Source organism: Centroberyx affinis, unplaced genomic scaffold (genome assembly GCF_046629955.1).
Source record: "Centroberyx affinis isolate AG114_WGS23_722 - 3 ecotype Tasmania unplaced genomic scaffold, CSIRO-AGI_Caff_v1 ptg001775l_1, whole genome shotgun sequence".
NCBI classification, from domain to species: domain Eukaryota; kingdom Metazoa; phylum Chordata; class Actinopteri; order Beryciformes; family Berycidae; genus Centroberyx; species Centroberyx affinis.
Window position 1 is genome coordinate 474,687 of NW_027280168.1, and position 14,635 is coordinate 489,321.

The 14,635-nt window shown below is 43.6% G+C and overlaps 1 protein-coding gene across 1 annotated transcript; it reads right to left on the reverse strand.

Moving 5' to 3' along the window:
* Positions 1 to 27: 27 nt before the first annotated feature.
* Positions 28 to 12,707, reverse strand: tuft1a (tuftelin 1a). The gene is made up of 12 exons (XM_071529233.1): positions 12,517 to 12,707; positions 6,571 to 6,648; positions 5,186 to 5,287; positions 4,984 to 5,070; positions 4,652 to 4,702; positions 4,423 to 4,509; positions 3,287 to 3,397; positions 2,943 to 3,166; positions 2,420 to 2,525; positions 2,228 to 2,311; positions 1,822 to 1,916; positions 28 to 1,523 (listed from the first exon to the last, which is right to left on the reverse strand). Exons 1-12 carry the CDS (start codon positions 12,577 to 12,579, stop codon positions 1,451 to 1,453), a joined length of 1,161 nt encoding a protein of 386 aa, XP_071385334.1. The 5' UTR covers positions 12,580 to 12,707; the 3' UTR covers positions 28 to 1,450.
* Positions 12,708 to 14,635: the final 1,928 nt, after the last annotated feature.

Below are 14,635 nucleotides of genomic sequence, written 5' to 3' on the forward strand. Positions count from 1 at the left end.
TGCAGTAATTTTCAGACATTTATTCTAATAACCAAAACACAGATGATATAGTAGTACATACAAACCTCTTCTATCACACAATAAAATGTCTAAAAAGTTTGTATTTAATATAAATAGATATAAAGGAAGAGATTGTCATGTTAAGCGGATATTAGAATAGCAAATCACAAATAAAAACAAAACAATGAATAAAATAAAAACAACAATGAATGTTATGTACAAAAAACATGACTGTTTATACAATGTCTAGGAACTGAAATGCATTCTTGAAAATATTCTATTTGTAATAATGACACTTTTATGAGGGGCAATAATCTTGCCAAATGCCTTCATTAGCATCATCATTATCTTCATTTTTTCTACAGACTTCTTACTCACATTATAAAGTGCCATATTGTTGTTGGCGGGCTTTAAAACCATACTCTTATTAATAACAGCTTTCTGCAAAGAACAAAATAAATAGCCCTCAAAAGCAACACAGAGGGTGGAGGCCTTATGTAGGCTGCAGTCAGTATTTACAACAAGTCAAAGAGTCAAACCATTCACTCATCAAAGTGAAGCGTTGTCAAGGATGAGTACAAGGAGGTAACTATTGAGTACAAGGACACAGAGCTACAGGATTTAGATCATCAGGTTAATGTGGAGCCATTTTTATGTGAAACTCTATCAATCCTCCCTTCATGTGGTTCTAGTTGCTTTAATAGCGAAGAAGTCAGAATAGCTGTTGTATTTAGACTAGATCAGTCTTCAGCTGAGCTTGTCCTCCTGCCTTAGGTTCCTCTGCCCGTCTTTCTGTCATCACTGGGTCTTGTTAGCTATACGGATGCTACATAACTGTGGATTTCATGTGGACTTCATTACCCTCTTCAGATCTCATTTGCCAAAATGTTCGCCATCCTGCACTTTGCACCTCTGTCAGTTTCGATATGACATGGCTGATTCTGTCTCTCTGTTCTGTACTGTTATAAGACCTTTCATCACTGGTCATGGCCTCTATCTATATACATAACAAAGGTATTCAAAACAGGGAAAAAGGAAACTGTTATCATACAGTATGCACTCTTGCATGTAAAACTTCAAATGCAGATCAGCTCAATCGTTATGCTTAATGTATCTACATCGAAGCCCACACACACGCTCATTCTTGCATATGCACACACGCATGCACACGTACAGACACACAAAACATACGACCCTGTGCATATGTGCCGACAAACACATCGCATAATTTCCTTCAAGAGCGTCTGTGGTCTAAAAGCTGAGTGCTTGGTGGATGTGTTGATGTAGTTACAGTGTGTGTTGCTGTGGGAGTCTCAGCATCCCAAACATTGATGCGGCGGTCAAACTGGTAGTGGAGTTGCAGTCTGGTTTCAGTCCGTTTTCACCGTTGTGAAAGGTTTTGTGTTTCTCTTCTATCCCGTCACTCTCTCTGTCTTCCATGGCCTTTAATTCAGGACTTGATCTCGATGACTTTGATGAAAGGGAGTGGCTTGTTAGATGAGGTGGATGGCTTGATTGGTTTACTGTGAAAATAATAAGAAATAAGTTAGATTTTTTAGTTAGTTAGATTTATAACAGCATGAAAACGGCTGATACCATGTAAACAGATACTTACAAGACATGTATGTATATTTGTGTATTTGAGTGTGTGTGTACGTGTGTGTGTGTGTGTGTGTGCGTGTGAGTGTCCACTACTGTATAACCACAGGGGGCAGGTGTGTGAGTTGATGAGAGGTCAGTTGTATTTGGTTTATGCAATGCAGTGCGTGTGTGAGTGTTTACGGTTACATGTGTGTGTGTGTTGCGTGAGACTGAAGTTACCTATAGACAATCTGGGGGTTGCGCTCTGATGAGAGATAGGAGTTTGACCTTTGCCCTCCCAGGAAGTAGTCCATCTGGTCATGCATCTCCCGGTTCTGCACACAGAGGAAGGGGTCAGAGGTCAGAGAGAGAACAAGCGGACACAAAGCAGAAAGTGGCTGTATCTCCTTCGTCTAAGACTTCCCTTCCACATCTCCCCTCCCTCTGCAGAGATCAGGATCACCCGGATATATTAATTCAACATGGGCGAACAGGCAAAGACAAGGAGAGTGTCACATTCGAAACAAAGATTACGTCCACAACCATGTAACCACAACATCCCCTACCTCGCTTCCATCTTTACTCTGGCTCGTCTCTTTACACTTCACAGAAATTACATTACAATAATATTTAGAGAAGTCCTCACCTCAGCCTGCAGGAACGCCACCTTCTCCTCCAGCTCCTTGATCACGCGGTCCCGTTCCTGGATCACCATCCGAGAGTTCTGGAGCTAAAGACAAGAGCAAACACACACACCCAGGCATCAGTGAGCGCTCTGCAAATATTACTGCAACATGGACACAGTGTTAAATGACAGAGTCCCATGTGCGCGTCTCACCTGTTCGATCATGTGTCTGACTTTCCTCTGCTGGCTCTTGAGCATGTCATCCAGATGGTGGATCTTCTCTCTCAGAACAGCCACCTCCTTCTCCAACTGCTCTGTCCTGCAAATCCACACACTGCAGTTATAGCACACTACTGCTCACACACTACAACTAACTACATTGATTCATAAATAATTATGCTTTGTCTGTGTGTGTGTGTGTGTGTGTGTGTGTGTGTATGACTTAAGTCACTTTCAGGGACACACACCAGACTTAAGACCAGTTCATTGGGGACGGCTTGTGCAATTGGGGACAAAAGCCGTGTCCCCAATTGGTAAAAAGCTGATTTTTGGTTAGTGGTTAAGGTTAGGGTTAGGTTAAGGTTAGGGTTAGGTTTAGGGTTAGGTTTAGGGTTAGGTTAAGGTTAGGGTAAGAGTTAGGTTTAGAAAGTAAGTCTATGTAAATACCCCAAAAGTGACATAAGTAAGACTGTGTGTGTGTGTGTGTGTGAGAGTGAGTGTGTGTGTGTTAGCGGACCTCTGCTCCCCCTTCTGGCCCTCCTCTCTGAACTTGCGCAGTTCCCGGAGCTCCTCCTCGCGGCTGCGGATGGTCTCCCGCAGGGAGGCGCTCTCCTGCTCCATGCCTCCCAGCAGCCTCTGGAGCTCCTCCATGCGCCTGTCCTTCCTCTCGCTGACCTCTTCCACGTTCTTCAGCTTCTCCCCCTGGTCGCTCAGACGCTGCCGCAGCTCGCTGCCTTCAGCCTGGGGGAAGACAGGGACGAGGTGGGTATTCCTTTAGTTTCTTTAAAATAGGGCTGCAGTGCAACAAAATACAATATGTTTCTGCACAATGAATGTAAGCAGGTTGTGTGTGTGTGTTACCTGCAGCATCTCTTTCTCCTCTTGGTGTTTCCTCTCAGCATCCTGGAGCTGTGCGTATAAGCGCTTGCTGACTTCCCGCAGTTTTTCTCTCTCTGCCTCATCATCCGCTTCCTGTGTGAAAAAGAGAGAAAATGAGACTGTTGACTTCATGATGACTTCTTATGTAAAAAGTCATAAAAGTGAGTGTTGATTGTAATGGAAATATTGTGTATGTGTGTGAGTGAGTGATACTGTAAAGCAAGCTCAGTGAGTTTAGCTGAGCGCTGAAGACTGTGAGGAGTTGTACAGCTGCAGGCATTTTAACAAAGGTGGATCAGTTAAATGACACAATGGGGGAGGGGGGGGGGCATGCAAATGATAAAAGAATAAAAAAGAGAACGGGTGTGTCAATGTGCGTCACTGGAGCAGGCAAACTTGGATCATGACCAATGTTTCTCTCCTATTTCTGTAATGCTTATGTGAGTAAGCTGTAGCCTGAGTCACAGATAAATGCTATAATTGGTGCCAAAACAATTGAATCAGACGAAAAGAGCTGAATGCCACACTGGTGTCAGCTTTATTCTGTGTCCCACAAAACATTGCTGACATGCATATAATACTAAATGCTAAAAGTACTTGGCTCGGAGACAGCAACAAAACTATTAAGGGATAAAACATCTGTGGAATGCTGGGAACAATGAAGAGGGCCTGAACACACACAATAACACGGGCAGAGGAACAGTGTGTGCTGCCTAGAACAGCCCTTTCACACATATTCATACACCCTGGGGTGCTATCAGCATATTTACTCTCTGTCATCATTTTAACCCTTTCTTTTATACTTATATCTGGACATCTGTTTCTCTCTCCCGCTCTAACAGAACCCCTCCCTTTGGCCGGGGCCTCTGGGAGGTGAATTTCAGGGATCGCTTTACACTTTACAGGCATCACATGAACTACACAGCCGCACATCGTCCCGGAAGAAACACACACAGATTGTGATACAATGTGGCTATGATACGCATGAGTGGCAATAGGTCAGTGTGAGATTTGATATGTGTGTATATGTGTATCTCCAACGTACATACATGAAGATACACACACACACAAATATAAACAGACTTTCATGGAGATGGCGCACGTGAGGAGCTGCTCACCTGTCCGTCAACTTTAGCCCCTCCCTTGGGGCCGGACGGCGCACTCTTTTTGAAGGGAGCGCTGACCCTCCATCCGTTAGTGTGGGACTGGAGAGAGAAAAGGAGGAAACAAGGAAGGAAAGAGTGAAAGACAGAGGTGAGAGAGATGCAGGAAATGACGTTAAAGCACAAAGGATATGCCACGTTAACAATGGTGATGGCAAAACACGGCGGCTCAAGATAGACCTACCTTATTCTTGGCTGCCATCTGCTCCCTCAGCGTCTTCAGGCAGTACCTCACCTGAGCAAAACACAATCACATAGGTGAGTTATTGAGATACAAACACTGTGGATAGCATACGGTAACATAAGATATTTGGGGGACATTTTTATCCAAAGCACCTCACAGAACCGTGGCAGTTTTAGTGTCAGGCACTATTCACTGATCAACACAGTAATATCACATCAACAGAGAGAAAGAGAGAGAGAGGATGAGACAGCGAGAGAGACAAGAACAGGGAGGAATTTACATGATGCAAACATGCAAATTCTTGCATAATACAGGGAAAAGCAGAGACTGACCTCTTGTATCTGTGAAACTTCGTCTGATAGCATCTTCAGGCTCTGTTGGTGTCTCTGCTGCTCCTGTCTGCGGGCCTCTAAGTACACCTGGAACAGGTAAACACACAGGAATTACACTGATGTGACCACAAAATAAACACATACAGACACACCATTCATTTCTAAGGAACACATATAAAAACAGCCAATGTGCCACACCCACCTTGATGACCTCCACCTTCTCCTCTGTGGGTTTGATTGGTTCGGGGGTCAGAGTCGTCCTCTCACTGGCCGGCTGCACCAGGGCAAACGCACGTCCAATTGGCTAGAGATCAGCAAGGAGAGGATTTAGGATGTGGCAGGCGCAGTGTTGCGTGTGTGTAGATGGGTGGGTGTGATGTATTTCAACACCATAAGCACACGTGAACGGGAATTAAATCCCTGTGTTCTGCTGACGCTATGAGAGGAGTCGGAGCATGTTGGAGATCGATGTTGCAATGCCGCATCTGGAAGAACACCATCCAATAAATCCCACCCAGGCGTACTAATGTTACCTAACAGTGATGATACGCCCATCCGGACCATCTAACATGATTGATACACAAAACTCTAATCAAGTCATGCAGCTTGTTATACCATTAAACTCTTAAACTTAGATTAACTATTAACTGACAAAATTGAACACTTCAAAAATATAGTGCTTTTCTCTGTCTTGTCCTAAGCACATTATTTCCATGTGAATGTGTGTGTGTGTGTGCGTATGTGTGTGTATGTGTGTGTGTGTATGCGTGTGTATGCGTGTGTATGTGTGCGTGTCTACAGTGTCTGTAATCAGGAGTCATAAACATTTAGCCATAATCACTACGGAGACCTTGACTAACCTATAAACATCTGGTGCTTCTGTAGAAGTGGTTAACACTAGGCAGAGTTTAGTCAAAACCATGGGGAGAGAAGGAGGGAGGGAAACAGAAGGGGGTGGGGAGAGGTTATGTAACTTTGCCACTCTGGTGGTCCCCTTTTTTTTTTTTTTACAAGTTTGGCACTGGTTTTGGTAGAACAATGGTTGTCTTGAGAAGTTTTGAGAGCCCTGATGAAAAGGCGATGGCAGCTATGGCATGCATGTGTGTGTGTGTGTGTATGTGTGTATCCATGTAGTATAATACGTGTGAACATAACTCTCAAACTACTATCGCTCTATTGCACAATTCTCTGGACCTTCGAGATGATCGACTGTACGCATATTCGACATTCAGATACTAATACGGACTGAGAGAAAACTATCTCTGAAAAAAAAAGAAAATACTAAAATAAATATTATCTTACTTATCCAAACAAAATGCAGATTATTCTCTGAATCTCATGTGTCACAACAAATGATACCCAGTGTCCATCAAAGACTAAAAAAGTCAATTTATTAGTCGTGACATAATATCCTCTCTAACCGGGAACTATTCCCAGGAACAAGAATATCCTGACCAGAAATTTAAGAAACACTGATGAACTTTATTCAGTGTGCCTTCCCTTCACTATCTCCCACTGTTGTGATGCCCCAGACTGTGTCTACGTGTCTATCCAGAGTGTGAGTAGTCGGGTGTAGGGAGGTCTTACCTTGCCCCTGGGCTGCTCGTTGCTCCTAGCCGCCTGGTTCTGGTCGTGCAGTGTGAGCCGCAGTCGTCTGCACCCCTCCTGAAGAACCAAACCAAGAGAGGAGGAGATGAAGTGAATCCACAAAGAGACCGTTATGTGATGGAGAAAGTAATTGAGGACTACTGTTAAGGAGGAGAGGAAAAAAAAGAGGAGGAGAAACTGAGTCATACTCACTGGATGAGGGAGGGAAAGAGGGAGAGAGACAGAAACTGAAAGGGCGGGCAGGGCAGCACTCCCTTAGAGAGTGGGGTAGAGCGTCAGAAAGAAAGCAAAACTTTTCTACAGCTGCAGAGAGACAGATTGTTTGATTTAAATTGTGTGCTATGAACGTCACAGGGACTTAGGTGGAAACTCTCTAGGCGCTCACAGCCAATTGGAAACACTGGGTTTCTGGGAAAGTGGGCAGGAAATCTAATGTCAAGCAAGATGGAACATTTCCATGGTAATGAAATCTCACAGTAGCCATAAACTGTCTGGCTCGTGAACAATAGGAGTGGGAGGAGTAAGTCAGAGACAAAACAATACACAGACCAGCACACTTCCACACAGGCGGACAAAAGACAAGCACAAACATTTTAAAGAGCAAAAACACAAACTTTCACGACAACACACACTTCTCCATTAGTCACAAGAGAGAGGTCACTATAACAGGAAGGTCTGGCCTGGGATGTGAATGGGTGTGTTTTCCAGCACAGGGAACCCCCTTATTACTGATACCCATGTGAGTGTGTGTATGTGTGTGTGTGTGTGTGTGTCTGTGTGCACGCGCATATATAACTATGCGGATGTGAGGGAGGAGGTCAAAGAAATTATATAACTCGTTCCAGCCAACACATCTTGTTCTGTTTATTTTCCCTTGTGTATGCTTGCTCTATGTCCTCCTGTCTAAATTCATGCCATACGAAAACGAAACACACAAAGCAGAGATCGCCGCAGTGTTCTCCAGTGGTTAAATACTGTAAACACAAACACACGCACATGCAAGCAATTACATGCACGCGCACACGCATTTTACATAAGCACATGCAGCTGCACACACACACACACACACACACACACACACGCATACACACTGTAGTCTGCTACCATTGTATTCTACAGTGCCATTGCCATATTGAACTCATCAGTTAATAAGTTAGTCGGATGGAGGACAGCAGAGTTATGTGTGGAATTTGACTTATTTTGCTGGTGATCATGATTACCATGTGTGGGTGGGTGTGGCGGCATCTGTGTGTGTGTGTGTGTGTGTGTGTGTGTGTGTGTGTGTGTGTGTGTGCATGTGTGAGTGATTATGGTGTATGTGTGAGTGGGTGTGTGTATTGTCGACTGTTTGGTTGACCTTCTTTAGCCTCTTGTAACACTGTAACTAATAACTGAGTTAATACAGAATCTTGCTTTGGCTTGCTGACACTTGGATACATAACATGCAAAACAAAAGGCACAGCTACAGCGTGTTACCCTGCAAGTCCAGTTTGGACTGTCAAAGGGCTTGTTCTGGCAGTTTTATTGTGTCAGTCAAACAGAAATAAAGGAACTGCTGTCTTCCCCTCTGTATAGAAACCATGAAGAGGTTGGCAGCAGTCTGTGTTTGATCTGGGTTGTGTTGTGTAATACAATGATAAAGGGTACTGAGATGTTATAAAAGAGAAGCCACATGTTGTATATAGAAGGCCTTTGTGATTGAGTGATCACCTGTTGTGAAAAGTACAGTAAACACATGGACCAAACAAAGTAGAGAGGGAGAGATGAGGCTGGCAAGGGAGGCGAGATTATGACAAGAAAGTGAAACAGAAAAAGAGATGAAAAGGCAGAGGAAACACACAGTGGACAGATGGAGGGAGGAGGGGGGGGGGGGGGTCCAATTACGATAAACGAAAGCCTGGAGGATGAAACAAAATTCTCCTCTCGTTCCGCTTGTTTTCCTCTCAGATTACAGACACCTGAATGAGGCCCAAAATTTCAGGGCAGAGAAGGGGAAGAAAAGAGCGTAATGGAAGAGAAAGGGGAACAGTGAGAGTGTTGTTGAGAAGGAATGCATCATTATACAAGTTCCTGGCCCTTCATAGAGAACCAAACAAAGACTGTCCTAATCCTCTCTCTAACATGGACCCCTCACACGCAAGTCCCTCTCTCTTTCTCTCTCTCTCTCTCTCTCTGTTTTTTCTCTCTTTTATGCCCACACACAAACAGCACTGTCTATACTGCCTTCAAAGACAACCTGTAATACTAGACCTCCAGGGAACACAGACAATGGGACTAGCGGGACGTGGTCATGGACAGTGATGCATGCATGCACACATACACACACACACACACACACACACACACACACACACACACACACACACACACACACACAGGAGTAACCCAAAGTACACTCTACCTTTATAATAGGGCAGTAATCTGAAACTGAGCGCACACAGCGTCCACACTGTGTTGGTCCGTGGACAATGGGCACAAAAGATCATGGGGTACGGCTGACTCAAAGGCTTAAGGGGTATGAAGACTCTTTTGTTTTCAGCTGTGGCATCAGGAGGCCTGTAAGCCATCTGGGTGAAATAGCTGAGGGATGACTACCTACCTGCAAATGATGCTGAAAATCTGGCACAGCTGCCGAATTTGGGGCAGAAAACATCAACTATCCTATAGAAGAAGTCTCCTATAGAAGAACTTTCCTTACATATATATATACCTGTATACCTGAGATAGAACAGAAGACATTGTTCTGACATTGTTTGATTTCTGAGCGCTGTGCTTACTGAGGCAGCAGGTTTTATAGCTGTATATACTGTAGTCACACATCCTCAAGTACCTCCGGGAGCAACGTTCCTCTGCCCGGCATTCCACAGTGAGAATTCCTCAAGTGTGTGTGTGTGTGTGTGTGTGTGTGTGTGCACTGAACCATCCCACAAATCACTCTATCCCTCTCACGCTCCGCTTCCCATACCTGTTGCACAGATGTCACTTTTCCCCCTTTGTCCGAGCGCAGCGCAAACCTTGGCATGTGAGGCTCTCTGGGCTGACAGGTGTGAACCGACAGCGCAGGTATGCAGTGAGTTTTAATCATGTCGTCTCAGCAGTAAATCCTCTAACACCCACCAGCTCAACACACTCTGCTGAGCTGTAGTTACTGCAGACTGGGCAGTTCACCAGGCTGGCAGAACAGAAAGTAATTGTTCTAGTCCTTACAGACTGAAAAGGTTAAGCAAAGGTTAAAGGGAAGAGACCAGCTGAGGTGTGAACTGACACAGAAGTGTAAGGAGGTTTTCCTATCAGGTGACAACCTGAACAGGCGCAAAGTAAATAGCTAGTTGATAAACGTGGCCCTGAGTCATGAAGTGAGAGCTGTGATGACGACAAACTCTTCTAAACTTCAAACTGCCTCAGGTCTGTAACGAGCACTTTGATGGAAATGTGACTTCCTTCTTGATAGAGTACCCTATATAGTTTCTACCATATTCTCCTGTTTCTACCTGGTCTGTGTAGTGTGGGAACAAGGTGTGCTTCAGTACACCGTGATCTCATAAAAAGTTCCTCTACATAGATGAACTTATAGGTCATGTTTGGCCCATTCCCAGCCAGTGATGTCAGACACAGCCTGACTGAGACGGTGGCTGAGGATGAGGAAAGAGGGAGGGAATGGATTAGGTCAGACAACGTAGGGAAACTAATTGTCTGGAAGGATAGATGTGGCATTATTTAAAAAGTGGCTGAGCAGACAAAAGTCTGGAGACAGCTTTTTGGCTTATTGAATTTTTATGGGGGGAAAAATAGTGCCATAACAAATTGAAGCAATTCACACAGAGTGAAGTTGAACTGTAGCTGTTCACTCCTGTCACACTCAAGTCACGCAACAAATTTTAGTCATTATCATAAAACCTTTGAGAACATTTTGTGTCAAGGCCAGAGCCGACTGTTCTTCCTGTTTTAATCTTAGATTCTCTCATCACACTGCCGAGAAACACACACCAACAAACCAACACAGCAACTGCCCAAGGCCTCTCGCTGCTACATCAGGTACATTCCTCCGCCTCATGTATCTTTATCCAGGAAGGGTTTCGTTCCAAAATGAGATTTAAAAAAACTTGACACCCACTCTTCCACACTGAGTGCTGGCATGAACGATAAGCACATTATAGGTTAGGAGTCATCTTAACACATTTGCTTTTTCAATAGTTCCGTTTTTTGAGGACAGAATCATTTATGTTTTTCAAATAGGCCTATTGCCTGCTAAATTTCAGCATTTGTTTTTTTCCAAAATATTCAAATAGCATTTTGGAATGAAGCCCTTCACATGTACATGTATATGCATGTTTTCATAAATGATCGGTCAAATCATCCACAGTCACGGTAGACTACATGTAGAGGTCAAATAGTTTGGTTGCTTTTATCAGTCTGGCGTGAGGAACCGTATCAGATATGTAACTAAAGAGGGTGGGTGAGTATTTGACTATTGGACTTGTCTCTGATAAACAGGATTATTAGTCTGTATAAAGGTGATGCCAATTTGAGAACACTAATTAGAGCAACCAGTTGTATGTTGAAATGTGATGCAAGATATCATGAACAGAACCTAAACAAACAAGGAGTTTCAAATATTGCCTCACAGCAGTTTACATGTCTCCTGGTAACACTGAATCATTTTATGGTGTGTGTGACTGGTGCTGCCCTTTGTACACTCTGACCTTTTGTGGCTGATTTACAACCTTATACAGCAACAACTGATAGTTAAGTCTCACAGACCTTGCCCCATGACAGATTCAGGATCAGGCTTATCCAGTAAAAAATCCATACTTGCATTTGTTTTAATTCTAATCATATTCTATTGAGAATGTTCCCTGCAGTTCCCTTTGTAAATTAATATTAACTAATGTGCTGACAGGTATTGAGCTCAGCAGGAGGCTGCTGATAAGGTGAAAGTGTCATGTTGCTACGCAACCCTATAAACCAGAAGGCCAGTTAACAGGTCGGTTTTTCAGATCAGGTGGATGATTAACCCTCTGCAGCAGGCAGAGGATCAGGCCTGTCTACGTGTCACGGGCTCATAGTTCATTTACAGGCATTCAGCAGCAGACCACGCGCCGCAAATGATGGACATGTAGGCTTTAATCCTGTTTCACAAAACTTCACAGGCACAGGTGGTGCACATAATACACAGGCAAGATTTGCAGGCCAGTTTCCTTAGCTGCCTTCACTGTCTGTCACAACTGCAACTATAAGTCCTAGACTGATGTAGGCAGAAGGCAACAGTGACAGGCACAGATGTTATCTGGGCTAATACTGTGCTGCAGTCTCTCTCTCTCTCTGTGTGTGTGTGTGTGTGTGTGTGTGTGTGTGTTGGGAGGGGGTGCTAACAGGCTAATACTTTAATTACTACAAGGCCAGAGCCTTAATAGCACAGTACTTAGAGCAGATGAAGCCTCTCAGCCTGAGGATCTCGGTCAGAATCACAAAATCACACAGTGCCTATAATCCAGGCCAGACCATAGAGCAGTGCTGTGTTCACAGAACAGTTTCAAATAAAGAAGGACCAACACATGGCTCACAGCAACCAAAAATTAGGGATGGAGAGCATGCAAAAGACTAGAGAGGCACGTTCAGCCTACTTCATCCTCATCCCTGGCTTTCTGGCTGATTCGTAAATTACTGATTCTTTACCATGATACACCCTAATAAGACATCACATCACATCACACACACACACACACACACACACACACACACACACACACACACACACAACCAATTCTCCCCTGCGCCGTTACGCGCTCCATTCACTCCATATCCCATACAAGATACTCAGACATTATTTTGACAGACCAAACACACAGATATCAAGTCATTAATAAAAAATACAGAGGGAGAACATTGACGGTATGTTAATGAGATCGAGTAACAACAACTTACCCCATATCTGTCTTCACTTCGGATGTCCTCAAATGTGCACAGACTTCTCGTCACTCCGTTCATCTTCGAAAAATACGTGATAAATCTACTCCACAAATAAATAAATAAATAAATAAAACCAAATAGATAAAGATTCCTGCTACAGAACAACTTATTTGTCTCTCTCTGATCTTCTGGCTTCACAGTCCACAGTAGCTGCTGCCCTTATCAGTCTACGCGGTTTACCGACCCGGTATTCATGTGTCTGTTCCCGCCCCCTTTCCCTGCCTCATTGCATATTATAATAACTTACCTCACTGTCTCATCACGTCAGAGAGCCAGTTTGGGAATGTGCGACTTCCACCCGCCCCCATTTCTCCTCGGGCACGCCCACAAGGCGACCGAAAAAGCCAAATAGGGAACTAGGGAAACCGGGAATATTTGTGCTGGGAGGGTCAGTAACCTGCAACATGCTGAAACTTCCTGCAGTATTAAACTTACACAAGATGGAAGAAAAATTAAGTTAGGCTACTTGTAATCGAGAAATGACCAAATCCACATTGATTTGAGGATCTGAGGTCATTCAAATGCAAGACCATGATGATGATGCACAAGTAGATAGAAAATGAAATAAGCAATTATCTGCTGGCATTTCGCTGATTCCCACAGCAGCAGCGAGCACAGAGCCGCAGTGTTGATCCACACCAACAAGCACAGACAGCAAATTGGATAAAGACTTAATGTCACTAATGGTTATTTGGGAGCAAACAACAGCTCAGCATGACGTACAAGGGATGACACTAAGTAAATAGAAAAACAATAGCAGTAAAAACACACATACATGGACAGTGATGTGGTGGTAAATAAGTAAAATAATAATAAAAGCTGAGGACACTATGACCTCCAGTCTGTTGTCATCATCGGACAAACAACTGCCAATCTAAACAAAAAGCATTCATATTTTCAGAAAAACATGTATTTATATATATTTTTTAAGATTCTGGCTAAAACTCAGTGAAATCAGTGTGTTACAACTTACTATGTATATGACGTACTGTATATGATGCTATGTAAAGCCCTTTGAGACATGCTTGTGATAAAGGGCTATATAAATAAAACTAGACTAGACTAGACTATGATGTATACTATGTATTTGTGTCATAAAGTTTCACATCAGCCAAAAAAGATGGGTATAAACTCTTTTCCACAAATAAAAAAAGGTGGATCAACTGAGTATAAGCTGGTTTACCCTCCACTGAATCCCTGTATGTTCTCTCTCTCTCTCTCTCTCTCTCTCTCTCTCTCTCTCTCGCACACACACACACACACACACACACACACACACACACAGAAAACACACAGGCACACACACATGTGCATATGCTCCCACACACACACACACACAGTACAGAACCATGATACCAATAAACACATGCTATGTCATGTCCGGATGTGTCCCAGATACTAAGCCTTGATAATTATATATTTACATCACACGGTGTGCCATGTTCAGACACACTGATCCAGAGATGAGACAGCAGATAGTTATGAGACTGAACAGCCAGTGAGCGGTCTGCTTGTCTCTCTCTGCCCATACAGCCCCCATACATTTCTACCTGTCTGGGACTATGGAGTGAGTCAGGAGACGCCCACTCAGTCTCTTCTGATTTGATCGCCCCACCACAACATCAAGCCAGATAACCTGAACAGAAAGCAGACTGAGCATTTTTATTATTTTACCAGGAGAGAGGCAGAGAGAGACAGACAAACAAAGTTTCGCTTGAGTGAAAACGAATGGTCAAGGGTTAAAAGTGCATTGGGATGACACAGAGTCACACTGTGGTGATGAAATTACGCTCTCTCTGAAAAGGCAACACTTCTCGATAACAATGATGAGGACAACAGTCACTGATACTATGGTTTAGCTAAGTGAGCCTCATAGGGAAAGGTCATATTCCTCACCTTTCAGCTCCTTCATTATTGAGCCTCATGTAGCGTTGAACACAAGGAAAGGAATTCATAGCACTGACGTGTTAGAAGATGATACACTTTCCTCCTCCCCTTTTTATTTTACTTGTGAACCCTTTATTTATCCAGGCAGGTATCTGATAGTATCTGATCTGTTTTAGTTTAAAAGACT

What these genes read in the sequence shown, in the direction of transcription:
- tuft1a (XM_071529233.1), bottom strand. Translation starts at nt 12,579, where the DNA reads ATGAACGGAGTGACGAGAAGTCTGTGCACATTTGAGGACATCCGAAGT. An exon ending in ACGAGCAGCCCAGGGGCAAG is followed by an intron (nt 5,288 to 6,570) that starts GTAAGACCTCCC and finishes GCTGATCTCTAG; the next exon opens with CCAATTGGACGTGCGTTTGC. An exon ending in AGATGGCAGCCAAGAATAAG is followed by an intron (nt 4,510 to 4,651) that starts GTAGGTCTATCT and finishes TTCTCTCTCCAG; the next exon opens with TCCCACACTAACGGATGGAG.